Source organism: Neoarius graeffei, chromosome 25 (assembly GCF_027579695.1).
Source record: "Neoarius graeffei isolate fNeoGra1 chromosome 25, fNeoGra1.pri, whole genome shotgun sequence".
Lineage (NCBI taxonomy): Eukaryota > Metazoa > Chordata > Actinopteri > Siluriformes > Ariidae > Neoarius > Neoarius graeffei.
This window is the reverse complement of record NC_083593.1, coordinates 6125771-6141006: the sequence shown is the minus strand read 5'-3', so window position 1 is coordinate 6141006 and position 15236 is coordinate 6125771. Positions and strand designations below refer to the sequence as shown.

General features: G+C 39.8%; 1 protein-coding gene across 1 annotated transcript in view; it reads left to right on the top strand.

The window, feature by feature from the left end:
- The first annotated feature begins 1191 nt into the window (after nucleotides 1-1191).
- The window catches only part of LOC132873796 (galectin-9-like), a 16940-nt gene continuing 2895 nt past the window's right edge, over nucleotides 1192-15236 (top strand). Inside the window, exons 1-8 of the mRNA XM_060909598.1 lie at nucleotides 1192-1221; nucleotides 5675-5763; nucleotides 8603-8810; nucleotides 8986-9105; nucleotides 9187-9216; nucleotides 9352-9387; nucleotides 9485-9517; nucleotides 12016-12104. Of these exons, the coding sequence (XP_060765581.1) occupies nucleotides 1192-1221; nucleotides 5675-5763; nucleotides 8603-8810; nucleotides 8986-9105; nucleotides 9187-9216; nucleotides 9352-9387; nucleotides 9485-9517; nucleotides 12016-12104 (635 nt within the window). The remainder of the gene's footprint in view (nucleotides 1222-5674; nucleotides 5764-8602; nucleotides 8811-8985; nucleotides 9106-9186; nucleotides 9217-9351; nucleotides 9388-9484; nucleotides 9518-12015; nucleotides 12105-15236) is intronic.

The window sequence follows — 15236 nt, the reverse complement described above, 5'->3', positions numbered from 1 at the left end:
ATAGGAAATGGGTTTGGGGTAAGACTGAGATAGGAAATGGGTTTGGGGGTAAGACTGAGATAGGAAATGGATTTGGGGGTATGACTGAGATAGGAAATGGATTTGGGGTATGACTGATATAGGAAATGGGTTTGGGGTAAGACTGAGATAGGAAATGGGTTTGGGGGTAAGACTGAGATAGGAAATGGATTTGGGGGTATGACTGAGATAGGAAATGGGTTTGGGGTAAGACTGAGATAGGAAATGGGTTTGGGGGTAAGACTGAGATAGGAAATGGGTTTGGGGTAAGACTGAGATAGGAAATGGGTTTGGGGTATGACTGAGATAGGAAATGGGTTTGGGGTAAGACTGAGATAGGAAATGGGTTTGGGGTAAGACTGAGATAGGAAATGGGTTTGGGGGTAAGACTGAGATAGGAAATGGGTTTGGGGTAAGACTGAGATAGGAAATGGGTTTGGGGGTAAGACTGAGATAGGAAATGGAGTTGGGGGTATGACTGAGATAGGAAATGGATTTGGGGGTATGCCTGAGATAGGAAATGGATTTGGGGTATGACTGAGATAGGAAATGGGTTTGGGGGTAAGACTGAGATAGGAAATGGATTTGGGGGTATGACTGAGATAGGAAATGGGTTTGGGGTAAGACTGAGATAGGAAATGGGTTTGGGGTAAGACTGAGATAGGAAATGGGTTTGGGGTAAGACTGAGATAGGAAATGGGTTTGGGGTAAGACTGAGATAGGAAATGGGTTTGGGGTATGACTGAGATAGTAAATGGGTTTGGGGTATGACTGAGATAGTAAATGGGTTTGGGGGTATGACTGAGATAGGAAATGGGTTTGGGGTAAGACTGAGATAGGAAATGGGTTTGGGGTATGACTGAGATAGTAAATGGGTTTGGGGGTATGACTGAGATAGTAAATGGGTTTGGGGGTATGACTGAGATAGGAAATGGGTTTGGGGATATGACTGGGGCAGAATGGAGAACTTGAACCTGAAACTATGCCAGAGGGCAAGACTATTTTAGAGCCAAATCTTGGATTAGATCAACTGAAATACACAAGCAAAGCATGATATTTACCTGGTTTCCTGGGTGGAGCAGCCCTTCATAGTAAACTGAAACTTATCCCAGCCTATACAAACACACCGCTGTGTTCCACGTTCACTTTGTGGTGATTCTGCACTGCATCACGATGGCCTGTCAGCATCCTTATCTGAATCCGGTAAGCACTTTAACCTGCATTTTTAATGTTGTTTTCACGAGTTGATTATTTGTATTGAGATGACTGAGCCTCTTATCTGAATTACTCTGGCGTTCACAAATCCAGGACACAGCATTGAGCAAATATTTCCTTTCACTGTTTTGTGCATAGTATCCACATTCATGGAGAATCAATTTAAGGCTCGATTAAGGAAATTCTCATATTTTCTGAAAATACGATGTACGGTAGATCACCTCCAAAGCACTTGAGAGCTCAGCTCATTATCTCTAGCCGCTTTATCCTGTTCTACAGGGTCGCAGGCAAGCTGGAGCCTATCCTAGCTGACTATGGGCGCTTTATTGTAAATGAATGTAAACCTCTGTAGCTCTGTAGACTATTTATCGTTGTCCATCTTTACAAAATTTATACATAAAGTTTAAAAAAATTCAACCAAAAACTCCCTCAGACGACATGAGGAGGAAACCTCGAGAGGAACCAGACTCAAAAGGAAACCCATCCTCACCTGGGCAACAACAGACAGCATGACTATAATATTAACAGTTGTAACATGAAGTCAGTTTCGTTGATGTTATAAACTCTTCATTGATGGAAACTTGAGTGCAAAACTGTTCATGACAACTGCAGTCCTAAAGTTAGCAAGTCAACTGTAGTCCTCAGCCATAAAACCATTACTGTAAGAGTCCAGAGCGTCCTCCAAATGTGACTTTTAACTGTCTTTAAGAAAGCTTCTGGTCTCGGCGTTCTTCCGAAAAAAGAGGAAAGAAAAAGGAAAGCAAAAGTGGAAAGTACAAAAAGGAAAGCGACAGTACAATAAAAATGAAGATAATACTGGAAAATTATTTGTAGAAGTTTTTTTTAAAAAAAGATTAGTAATTAATGCCAATCCTTGCGGGAAAAAAAGGACTTGTCGCAAACAACTCAGGAAACCAGGAAGTGCGTTCAACAACTCAGGAACCAGGAAGTGTGTTCAACAACTCAGAACACCAGGAAGTGCATTCAACAACTCAGGAACCAGGAAGTGCGTTCAACAACTCAGGAACCAGGAAGTGCGTTCAGGAAGTGCAGATCGGTGAAGCAGAACAATACTTCGCCAACTCATTCAAGTGGGACAGGAAATGGGGGTACAACTGGGGCAGACTTTTGGTTTGAGAGTTAAGAACAGGGAACAGGGATTTGGGTTTGAGGGGTAAGACTGGGACAGGAAATGGGTTTGGGGTTAAGATGAGGGCAGACTTTTGGCTTGAGGGTTAAGAACAGAGGACAGGGATTTGGGTTTGAGGATTAAAAACAAGACAGTGTTTGAGGGGAAGCCTGGGATAGGAATTGGATTTGGCGGTATGACTGAGATAGGAAATGGGTTCGGGGGTAAGACTGAGATAGGAAATGGATTTGGGGGTAAGACTGAGATAGGAAATGGATTTGGGGGTAAGACTGAGATAGGAAATGGATTTGGGGGTAAGCCTGAGATAGGAAATGGGTTTGGGGGTAAGACTGAGATAGGAAATGGATTTGGGGGTAAGACTGAGATAGGAAATGGGTTCGGGGGTAAGCCTGAGATAGGAAATGGATTTGGGGGTAAGACTGAGATAGGAAACGGATTTGGGGGTATGACTGAGATAGGAAATGGGTTTGGGGTAAGACTGAGATAGGAAATGGATTTGGGGGTATGACTGAGATAGGAAATGGGTTTGGGGTAAGACTGAGATAGTAAATGGGTTTGGGGGTATGACTGAGATAGGAAATGGGTTTGGGGGTAAGACTGAGATAGGAAATGGGTTCGGGGGTATGACTGGGGCAGAATGGAGAACTTGAACCTGAAACTATGCCAGAGGGCAAGACTATTTTAGAGCCAAAGCTTGGATTAGATCAACTGATATACACAAACAAAGCATGACATTTACCTGGTTTCCTGGGTGGAGCAGCCCTTTATAGTAAACTGAAACTTATCCCAGCCTATACAAACACACCGCTGTGTTCCACGTTCACTTTGTGGTGATTCTGCACTGCATCACGATGGCTTGTCAGCATCCTTATCTGAATCCGGTAAGCACTTTAACCTGCATTTTTAATGTTGTTTTCACGAGTTGATCATTTGTATTGAGATGACTGAGCCTCTTATCTGAATTACTCTGGCGTTCACAAATCCAGGACACAGCGTTGAGCAAATATTTCCTTTCACTGTTTTGTGCATAGTATCCACATTCATGGAGAATCAATTTAAGGCTCGATTAAGGAAATTCTCATATTTTCTGAAAATACGATGTACGGTAGATCACCTCCAAAGCACTTGAGAGCTCAGCTCAGCTCATTATCTCTAGCCGCTTTATCCTGTTCTACAGGGTCGCAGGCAAGCTGGAGCCTATCCTAGCTGACTATGGGCGCTTTATTGTAAATGAATGTAAACCTCTGTAGCTCTGTAGACTATTTATCGTTGTCTATCTTTACTAAATTTATACATAAAGTTTAAAAAAATTCAACCAAAAACTGTTGTTGTTGTTGTTGTTTATACCTCTTGTACCTCCTCGTGTCATGCGACAGTCATACATTCTGTATGTTCAGAAATTATATATTCTCAACTTCATGTCGTCAGCATTACGTTTTAGACACTGGAGTATTTATTTATTTATTTATTTAGATTATTTGAGCCCTATTCATTGACAATCCATTTACTTCATAAATATTTGATATTTAGATGTTCAGACAGAACCAAAATTGATATATCATGCAATTTTATTTAAAAAAACATCTGATGAATGTGGATGTCCGAATAAATAATTTACGCATTCAAGGGTGAAAGGAAATATCGAGTGAAATAGTTAATGTTAGATATCAATAGTAAATCATAAATAAGCATGAATAGTCAAAAGGATTTCTGAAAGCAGATGCATTCACAAACGATTTGAGAGACTGAAGACCATAAGCAAAAAAAGGAATAAAAATGAACAAATAAATAATAAAATACAGTCCTGGGCAAAAGTCTTAGGCACATGTAAATAAATGCTGGAGACCAAAAATGACTTAAAAATAATTAAATGAAATGTTTTAACTTAAAAAAAACAACAACTATGAACAGCAGTAAGCCATAATAAATGAAACAAAGTCAATATTTGGTGAGATTAAAAAAAAAATAGGAATCTCAGGTCCAGTGAGCGTCTTCCAGAACCAGGCCCAGTTCTTCTGGACACTTTGACTGTCACACTCGCTTTTTAATTTTGCACCAAAACCCAGTAGCCTTCATTATGTTTTCTTTTTTAATCTGAAAACTGCTCTCTGATGTAATATGCTGCTCAGAGACAAACTTTTTTTCTGTAACATTGAATTTTTTGCTGGAAAATGAACGTTTGGAACTCTAAAATGTTTTTGTAATGTTTTGACTCGATAATGTAGAAGTCATAAAATAGAAATCTATAACAAAGTTTGTATGAAAAAAAAATAGGGTGCCTAAGACTTTAGCACATACTGTACATTCAAAGGAAAATGCATAAGACTCAGAATAATCTTAAAATAATCATAGTTTCAGTTTTGTATCAACAGACCAACCTGATAGGAACCCTTTGAACCAGAAACATTAAACTGTCACAGTAAGTGAATAGCGTGCAATAAGACCATAATAAAACACTCCAGCGTTTCAGTTACTGTGAAATGGCTTGCGTTGTGTAATTCAATAATCAGTACATTCAACACTATATAAGAATGAAGCCTACGGTATATTAGACTTTGAAGCAGTAAGCAGATTGTTCACGTCACGTATTTTGTCTCACTGTTTGTTTTGTCTCACTGTTATATTGTGTCTTATCCTATAGACTTAAACACAGCACCTTTGATAATGTTTTAGCTTCTATTGCTAACCCTAGTGTACTCTTTAAACCGAGTTAACAAGGTGATTCTGGCACCTGTTGGCAAATTTTATAAAAAGAAAGCTGCGTAATTAATTCAGTAGGAACCGATTGCTCAAGCTGCTTGAAGTGAAGCTGAATAACCGTACAGTACTATTACCGTACTTTCTGGCTTTCTGTGATCGTCCTTGATTCATTTGTTGTTCTTTGTCATTCTTTCTAACCTACCTCATGTGTCTCATATGGAAGACTTAGACATTTGTATCCCACCATGTTCACATTTATTTTTGCTCACGTTTATGAGGTGAAACCCCTCCTAAAAAAAAATCCCACTTCTTCTATTATCATGTTTCCTGTCCATTCAGAAAGATCCTCCTCTTGCAGTTGCTTCAAATGTTTTAGTCGAGGCTTTGTCTTGTCTTGTTACCGCACAAACCATCTCCATACAGTAAGTGGCTAGAAAGGCTTTGATGGGGTTAGGGTACTTTTCTGCCAAAAGCACTGAGTTTTCCTTTTAAGATGCTTCCACATTTCCATCTGGCAGGGACTTAAAAAAAATCAGGAAACAGAAATTAAATTTGTGCTTTTTACTCTCAACTGAATTTCCTTCCAATCAGCGTCTCCCATTTACGGGCTCTATCCAAGGCGGCCTGTTTGAAGGAAAGACCATCACTGTGGCAGGACGAGTCCTGGCAGGAGCAGAGAGGTGACTATGCCACACCCTAGTCAAATCTCATCCATTTGCATGGCCTGTTTTTGCTAAGTGACACATTCCTGGGTCAACAAGAGATATGAGGTCAATTCAATCCAGCTGACTAATAACCAATGATAAACTGTTCATAATTTACAAGTTGCTAAATGTTATCTATCTTGATGAGCAGAGGTGGACAAAGAACCCAACTTCATTACTTAAGACAAAGTCCAGATCCCACTGGTCAATGTTACTCCGATACAAGTGAAAGTTGTACAGTCAAATTTTTACTTAAGTTAAAGTACTGAAGTACTTGCTTTTCAAAATACTTAAGTATTAAAAGTATATTTTCTGTCAGTGCATCGTTGTATTATTGCCACAACGCTTACAAAATCTAATGCCTCTGAAACAACCGACTGGATTTACTGACTAGCTTATAGAACCTGTTTAATAAACGCCTGGTAGAACATTACAAAATGAAACACAACTGAACTGAAAAAGAGCCACTGTCTTTTTTTTTTAATTGTAACACTCCTCCCCACCCACACAAATCAGCATGGTACGGTAGTGTTCTGACCCGGCTCTGGCAGTGTGTACACACATGTATACGTATGTTAATCAGGAAGACAGTGGAATAGCTATAAAGGCAGCTTGCTCAGAAAATAAAAATAACAATCCAACCTGATTAAAACCCAGGTTCACACCTCGAACTTAATAACTGCCCGACAGCAACACTGCTTTAAGCAAGACAAAAAAATGCAAGACCATCATCTGACATCAAAACAAAAAATGCCAACAATTTGCTGTGACTGACTAGTACAATACTGTCCATCTCACAGGTCGTGTTTGAGTACACGTGCGCAAATTCGTGCACATATGAATCTGCCTGTGGAATCATGGTGGTTTAACATTAAGCTAGCTAGTCAGTGAAGCTCCACCTGACATGCTAGCAAACTCAGAATCATACTGGGTAGCTAACGTTACTAGAAAAGAAAGATTTCTACACTTTATTTGGCAAGATTATGCTAAAACATATATCTGAAAGGACTTCAGATAAGTTAATGTTATTCATGTTAGCGTAATTCCGTTTTTACATGCTAACTAACAGTGTCCAAGTTATGTGTTATCGTTAGCCGTGGACAAGGCTACGGCAACTTGGTGGGCAAATCCATAGAAAGTCATTTGACTAACCAGACTGTATAGCTATTGCAACGTTAGCGCTAGCTCTAAAAGCACAGACAACTTCATTACAAGCTTTCTCTTGGAATAAAATGCTTACAGACCTCAATATGCTTCCGCAGGTCGGACAGCAAGTTTTTGTAGGCCGTGATGTGGTTCGTTTTAGGCAAGCAAAGCAAACATTTAAAACAAAATGACTCTTTATTCCTTTCAGAAAACTAAAAAATGGGTTCAAGCGATAGCTACGGGTGCATGCATTCCCCAGAAGAACCGCCTCCTTCCATTCTGCCATCAACTTTCTGCCATCATTGAACTTGATTTTATCCAGTCTATGGACGCGACGTGACCCTAGTGATTACTGATGGGCTGTCTCAGTGTCACCTGCAGAAAAACCAGTCACGTTTTAGAAAAGAAAAAACATCCACTTTCAAAGCCACTTCATAGTAACGAGTAACGAGGACCTTGATAGAAATGTAGTAGAGTGAAAATTACGATATTTGTCTTTCAAATGTACTGAAGTTAAAGTCATAAGTTGCAAAAAAAAATTAATACTCAAGTAAAGTACAGATACTCAAAAAGTGTACTTAAGTACAGTACTCAAGTAAATGTACTTCGTTACTGTCCACCTCTGTTGATTAGTTACAAAACATCAATTTGCTACGGGTGACATGGACATGGTCACATTAACGTTAGATAAGCTAATTAAAAGGTTAACATGATACTAAATGTAGTGTCAGCACTTTGTAGCAATGAGGGGTAAAGCTGTAACGTTAAGATTTCTGTCATTGGCAAGACAATCTGTGGTGTTTTGTTTTTACTTTAAAAGACGTTCATGAAGAAATAAATATTTACAGCTGCTATAACGTAAGTGATAACAGAAACTAACTTATTTCATGGTCGATCCACAACATTAAACAACTATAAATATTGAAATATTAGGAGCAGTTGAACATGGGTCAGTCGGTCCTAAGGGATGGGTGAATGGCATTCTGAATGGCGGGGCGATGGTCTCCGTCGCCCCGGCTGATCGAAAGGGAGTTGGGTTCAGATCCCCGAACCCGGAATGGCGGAGATAGGTGCCACAAGGCGTCCAGTGCAGTAATGCAAACGAACCCGGAGACGCTGGCGGGGGCCCTGGGAAGAGTTCTCTTTTCTTTGTGAAGGGGAGGGTGCCCTGGAATGGGTTCAACTCATTATAAATAAAGGGGAAGCCATGGCCTAATGGTTAGAGAAGCAGCTTTGGGACCAAAAGGTCGCTGGTTTGATTCCCTGGATGAGCAGGAATGGCTGAAGTGTCCTTGAGCAAGGCACCGAACCCCCAACTGCTCCCCAGGCTGCTCTGGGTATGTTGTATGTCATTCTGGATAAGAGTGTCTGCTAAATGCTGTTAATGTAATAAATATATTATAAGTAACTATAAATGGATAAAAATTATGTGACATGCTGATAATAAATAAAAATGTTAGCTTTGGCGAGTTGCTGTGGTGTAATTGGAATAAAACCCGATGTGAAAATATTATAGTAACAGTGACTCTGCTATGCCGCTATGTCATTAATAGTTTTCCTGTAACTGCACACCCTCAAGAGAGCAGCTCCCTTGTTGACCCAGACTTGTCTCCTGTCACTTAGCTAAATGAGAGTGTGTAAGTTAGTTAAGTTTTGGTTTTATGGACAGGTTTTGTGTCAATTTGAAATGTGACACTAAGGCATCGAGTGATATCGCTTTCCACTTCAACCCACGCTACTGCGGTAACTCGGGTCACGTGGTGTGTAACACTCTGCAGAGTTCCTGCTGGGGTTCAGAGCAACGGACCAACCACACCCCACTTCCCAGAGGCTTCGACTTCACCCTCACCATCCTGGTCAACCGAGACTCCTATTCGGTTTGGAAGCCGCTTCCTTTTTTCCTCTTGTATTTATTGTATTACATATTTACCTTTCCTCCATCTCTTAATCTGTCTATTAGAAATAAAAAAAATGTGTCTCTTATGGAATCAAATCAATAAAATATCAATCTCTCAATCAGGTTATCCGTCTAACATTGTAACACTGTCTCAGGTGGTCGTGAACGGAGCCCATTTCCTGGAGTACTTGCACCGTCTCCCAGTCTCCCGCGTGCGTGCGATATCTGTAGACGGAGGTGTAGAGATCATGTCCATCTCTTTCCAAAACCCAGCTGTGAGTATCAACCAAACCAGAACTTGAAAATTATGATTTACATTCAGGATCCACCATAAATATGGCATTGTTTATTTACAGACCTCGTGCGTGGCACAACCACAACACATGGTACGTTTACAGAATTATCAGAGACCTCAGTGTTGAAGTCAGTGAATATCTGAATAATGTGGCCTAAATGTGAAAAATGATCAGAAGGCAAACTACACAGTTTGATAATTATGTATGTCTATATTTCTACTTCAGGTGAAGCCTTCATATGCTTTCCCTGGTTTGTCTGCTGTGAGTAGAACTTAGGAGTTGTTTTTTTAAATCCGTCTTGTCATTTCCTTACATGTTTGATATCTGTCTGAGTAGATCCTGTTATCTTTCTTCACAGATGCCTCCTCCGTACAGTCCTCCACTTGCTTATGTAAGAACCACATAATCCCATTATCCACCACAGAAGGTCTTTGGAGGTCTTTTTTAAGATATTTGTGTGTTTTTCCTGTCCAATGTATTCATTCCTGGTTATCTGTCAAACCTGTTTTTATTAATTCCTCTTTCATATCAAAGACTAGAGTTGTTCCTGGGTTATATGACCAATGGTCAACCCTTCTTTTGTCAGTTCTAAGTGAATTGTGATCTACAATTTTAATTTTCCTTTAGAACATTTGAATTTCAGTGTTCAGATTGGGCTTTTGGTAGCAAAACCCTCCATCTTGACAGACTTACTTTATGAAGCTTGGCATACAGTACATTTAAGTTTTGTTTTATTTTTTAATTAGACTAATGCTTTTTATCCAAAGTAAGTGTGACTTCATCCCTAGCTCTGAAGCAAACTCCACCCACTGCATAATATTGAAAAATGCAAAAAAAAAAAAAGGGGGGCAAGGCTATAATATCTGTCTGCACTGTAAAAAATGTCCATAGAATTAACAGTGAATTTATGTAAAATCATGACATAAAAAAACTGTAAATACAAAAACAATGAAGCAGTGTGCAATTTACATCAATATACTGTAAAACTCCTAACCAAATAGCACTGTTAATTTAACAGTAAGAATATGTTGAATTGATCATATTTTTTTGTAGAATTTAGAAATTGTTGTAGTTTAAACACAGACAAACTGTAATACTAAAACAGAATGTGATAGTTAAAATTACATCATTGCCCTGTTAAAAAAATTAAAAAATGGCCACCGTCGTGGCTCAGTCGACTAAGGCGCCATACCATAAATCTGGGGACCTGGGTTTGATTCGGACCCAAGGTCATTTCCTGATCTTTCTCCAAATCATTTCCTGTCTCTACACTGTCCTATCCAATAAAGGTGAAAAAAAGCCCCCCAAAAAATATCTGTCTAGTAGATCGTTGCTTGTAACCATTTTGAGTCATTGTTTATTGTACAATGAATATCCGTAAAATTAACAGTTATGTATTGATTATTGTACATTGAATACCTGTAAAATTTACATTTAGTTATCATTAATTGTACATGGAATCCCAGTGAAATGTACAAGTTATTCTGTAATGTTGTTTACATTTCACTGTATTTTTAACAGGATTATTCTGGCAACCACAGCTGCCAGTGTTTTTCCGTAAAAACAACGGATTTTTTTTTTTACAGTGTGTAGAGCCGCAGTGTTAAACCCTGCACTTTCACAACAGCATTTTTGGACTAGCGCCATTCACTTTTTTGGTTTACCTTTGTGACTGTTAGGCTAATCAACATTTCAATCATTTTCAGGTGAGGGTAGGGTTAGATTAGGGTGATGATATCCCTTCCCGAATGGTAAGACGCATGACGACATGTACAACTGACACAAACTGTCACTACCTACATGGCACAATCACGCTAATGAGCAAGTTCACACAATATTCGACTGTGCATGTGTTCAATGCCACTGGTCTGAAACTGATGTTGGGAAACTATGACTAGGAGCCAGGAGGAGTTGAGAGGCGGGGCTGAGAGGCGGAGCTGGTTGTCGGGGAGAGGGGGGTGTAGGTGTGTGAGGTAGGAGTTGCTCATTGACATCCCCAGGCCTCAATAAGTATATATTTGAAAATAAGGGCAGTTTCACAGACACCCACTCAAGGGCGGGGGCTCGGGGAGGGGGCCGCCCACTTCTGATTAAAGGGCGTTGGGATTCTTTTTTTATATTTATAAATTTCATGACGTAGATAAGTCCCAAATGGTTGACTCGACATCAGCATCGGCCTGGCAAAGCTCAAGATGATTTGAACCAGTAGATGGCCTGTTGAGCCATTTTCAACCCATGAAATGCAGATTTTTATAAATTTGGTTTAAAGAAATCAATATTAACACCAGCACTGATGCGCTTCATGACAGTACAGCCATATCATTTAGTTTACAGTTCAGAAAACACATTTATGTGTGCAGGACCTCTTTATGTATTTTTCTCAAAGAAACCACATCTAGCAAGCACTTTAGTTAGCAAGCTAGAATGATGTATGTTATTCAAATACATGTGCTGCATATCAAATATAAGAATTACCAGGAGGGTATATAAAACCTATTTCCATGGTGATCTGTATGGTCTAGAGACACACTAACTCAGGAACACATTAGCATGCTAAGCAGTACACGACATAGATCAGAATTACATCTGAATAAAAAAAACTACGGAAATGGACCTATGAAATCGCCATGGAAATCTATTTTAGATGTGATTTAAGTGTCCATATACAATTTACAGTACATCACTTGCAATAACATATGTACATGATATTAGCTTGCTAACTAACTAACTATCATGCTAATTAGCTGCTTTGCTAGCTGTGGGCTTTCTGGTTGTGTTAAATCTGTACTTTAAGTACACAAGCGTAAATTAAAGTGCTCAATACACTACGTATAGAATTTATAAAGAATTCAGGGTATTTCTGAAGATCAGTTTTTCATGTCTCCTCAGGTGCTGCCATATAAAACCATTCTCCAGGGTGGACTTTACCCTGGCAGAGTCTTCACCGTGCAGGGCTGTGTCAACCACAACGCCGACAGGTGTGTGTGTGTTAGCAATGCAAATCCTTTGGGTCTTCGTTATTTATAATGTAATAAGATTATGGGGGGAAAAAAGAACCTCTTCGAAGTAGTGTGAAGTAGTTGTAGGAAACATGTACGGTACGTGCACTCACAGACAAAGCAACTATATACAGTAAGTACAGTACTGTGCAAAAACCTTAGGCACATGTAAAGAAATGCTGTCGACCAAAAATGGCTTTAAAAATAATGAAATTAAATGTTTCAACATAAAAAAATGCTATAAACAGTAATCAGTAAGCCATAATAAATGAAACAAAGTCAATATTTGGTGTGAGACGACTCTTTGCTTTAAAAAAAATAGTAGTCTCAGGTATAATGAGTGCAGTTTTATGCGGAAATGAGCTGTAGGTTTTACTGAGCATCTTCCAGAACCAGCCCCAGTTCTTCTGGACACGTTGACTGTCACACTCACTTCTTCATTTTGCACCAAAACCCAGCGGCCTTCATTATGTTTTCTTTTTTAATCTGAAAAGTGCTCTCTGATGGAATATGCTGCTCAGATACAAAAAAAAATTTCTGTAACATTTAATTTTGTGCTGAAAAAACAAAAAACAAAAAAACCAAACGTTTGGAACTCTAAAATGTTTCTGCAATGTTTTGATTTGATAATGTAGAAGCCCTAAAATAGAAATCTATAAAAGTTTGTACGAAAAAAAAATAGCATGCTTAAAGGAACAGTCCACCGTACTTCCATAATGAAATATGCTCTTATCTGAATTGAGACGAGCTGCTCCGTACCTGTCCGAGCTTTGCGCGACCTCCCAGTCAGTCAGACGCAGTCAGACGCGCTGTCACTCCTGTTAGCAATGTAGCTAGGCTCAGCATGGCCAATGGTATTTTTTGGGGCTGTAGTTAGATGCGACCAAACTCTTCCACGTTTTTCCTGTTTACATAGGTTTATATGACCAGTGACATGAAACAAAGTTCAGTTACACAAATTGAAACGTGGCGATTTTCTATGCTATGGAAAGTCCGCACTATAATGACAGGCGTACTAACACCTTCTGCGCGCTTCGACAGCACATTGATACCTTCACTCAGGAGTGCATTATGCCTATTATGCCTCGTCTATTCCCTGTTCTCGTCTGAGTGCCTATGAAGTGCCTGAAGTTGAATCTTTATGGATAAAACTCAGACCACACCGACTACCGCGCGCTATTTCTATAATTCTTTTGGCTGTTGACCATCCTACAAACTGTGGAGTAAATGAAAACAAGATCTTGTTACAACATCTGCAAGCTAATGTTGACTCGTTTCTCAGTCAGCACCCTGAAGGCCTAGTGTTGATCACTGGTGATTTTAATCCCACTAGTACTGGGCTTTCTCTTGTGGACACTAAACGCAGGACAGGACTTTCACAAATTATCAAGGTGTTGACTAGAGGACTTTCACAAATTATCAAGGTGTTGACTAGAGATTCTGGAGTGTTGGATTGGTGCTTAACAAACAGGCCCAACCTGTTTTGTCCCCCAGAACAACTGCCTAAATTGGGAACTAGTGATCATTTCACCATATTGATAACCCCATGTAATACTCTATCGTCATCATGCAAGCCTTATAAGCAAATAGCGTTAAGACGTGATACCAGGCCAAGTAGACTGACAGAATTTGGTCAATGGATTACATCTTATTCCTGGACCGAGTTGTATTCTGCTACCTCCTGCCAGTCTGTTTGATATTTTCCATCGCACTATCATCGATGGCTTAGACAGATTCTGTCCTCTTAAAGCCTTCCGCAAGCACGGAACAGATAAACCATGGATCCCAGTAAAATAAAATCATGGATTGTGAAGAGGCAGAAAATGCTTGCAAAGTTTGGTAAGCATTCACCCATTTTTAAGTTCTGGAGGAATAAGGTCTCTACTGCCATAGCTGTGTGCAAACGTTCATTCTATAATGCCAAAGTAAAAAACCTAAGGAACACTAATATACGAAGATGGTGGAACGAGGTAAAGAATCTATCTGGTGTATCGAAACATGAAGGGCAATGGTTTAGTCAGCTGATCGATGGTCACAATATCGATAGCATCCATTCCTTGTGCCAGAAGATCAATGAGTTCTTCGTTGGTTTAACGTCTGACTTTAGGCCTCTCTCTCGCAGTGATGTTACTGCCATCGCTGTACCGGATATTTCACCAGGTTTACTGGTGTTACCATACGAGGCATATAAATCCCTGCGAGCTGTCCAGATCAATAAAGCCTCTGGTCCAGATGGAATACCCAACTTGATTCTGAAGACCTTCGCCTTTGAACTCTCTCCTCTGGTAGCTGATATTTACAACATGTCATTGCGAGAAGGGTTCGTGCCTAGTCTGTTGAGGAGTGCGATAGTGCGTCCTCTGCCAAAACGGAATCCCCCACGTTGTATTGAGAGTGACATTAGACCAATCTCTCTAACATGCGAAACCGCCAAGATAATGGAAGGATTCACTCTATCTCGTATTTTGCCTGGTATCAATAAACAGCTAGATACCAAGCAGTTTGCAGTGGCTGGGAAATCCACTGAACAAGCTATAGTGTTCCTTCTTCATCTTACCGTTGAGGCCTTGGACAGAAGCAATTGCTAGACCAGGTGGTTCTTTGCAGACTTTAAGAAAGGATTGGACTTGATAGACCATAACATCTTATTGAATAAACTCTCGAATTTTGATATTCACCCCTGTATGCTACGCTGGGTGGCATCGTTTTTAGAGGGTAGGGTTCAATCTGTTAGTATAAACCCTTCATCTTCTCCACCCATTAAATTATTTGGAGGGATACCGCAAGGAACAAAGTTAGGCCCAATCCTTTTTTCTGTAATGGTCAACGATCTACTGTGTAGCTGGTTCCACCGCGCTAAATTTGTAGACAACCTGACGGTCCTCGAAATAATCCCAAGAAATGCACCTTCTATCTTACCTTACGTAGTTTCTGAGGTGCAATCTTTCGCAGCTAATAACAACATGTGCCTAAATCCAGCGAAATGCAAGGTAATGTCAGTTGACTTTCTTCACTATAATAGTTATCAGTGCCCGCCTATTGCCACATGTGGTTCTTTTTTGGAACAAGTCGAGTCATTTAAATTTCTTGGAGTACAGTATATATTTCACA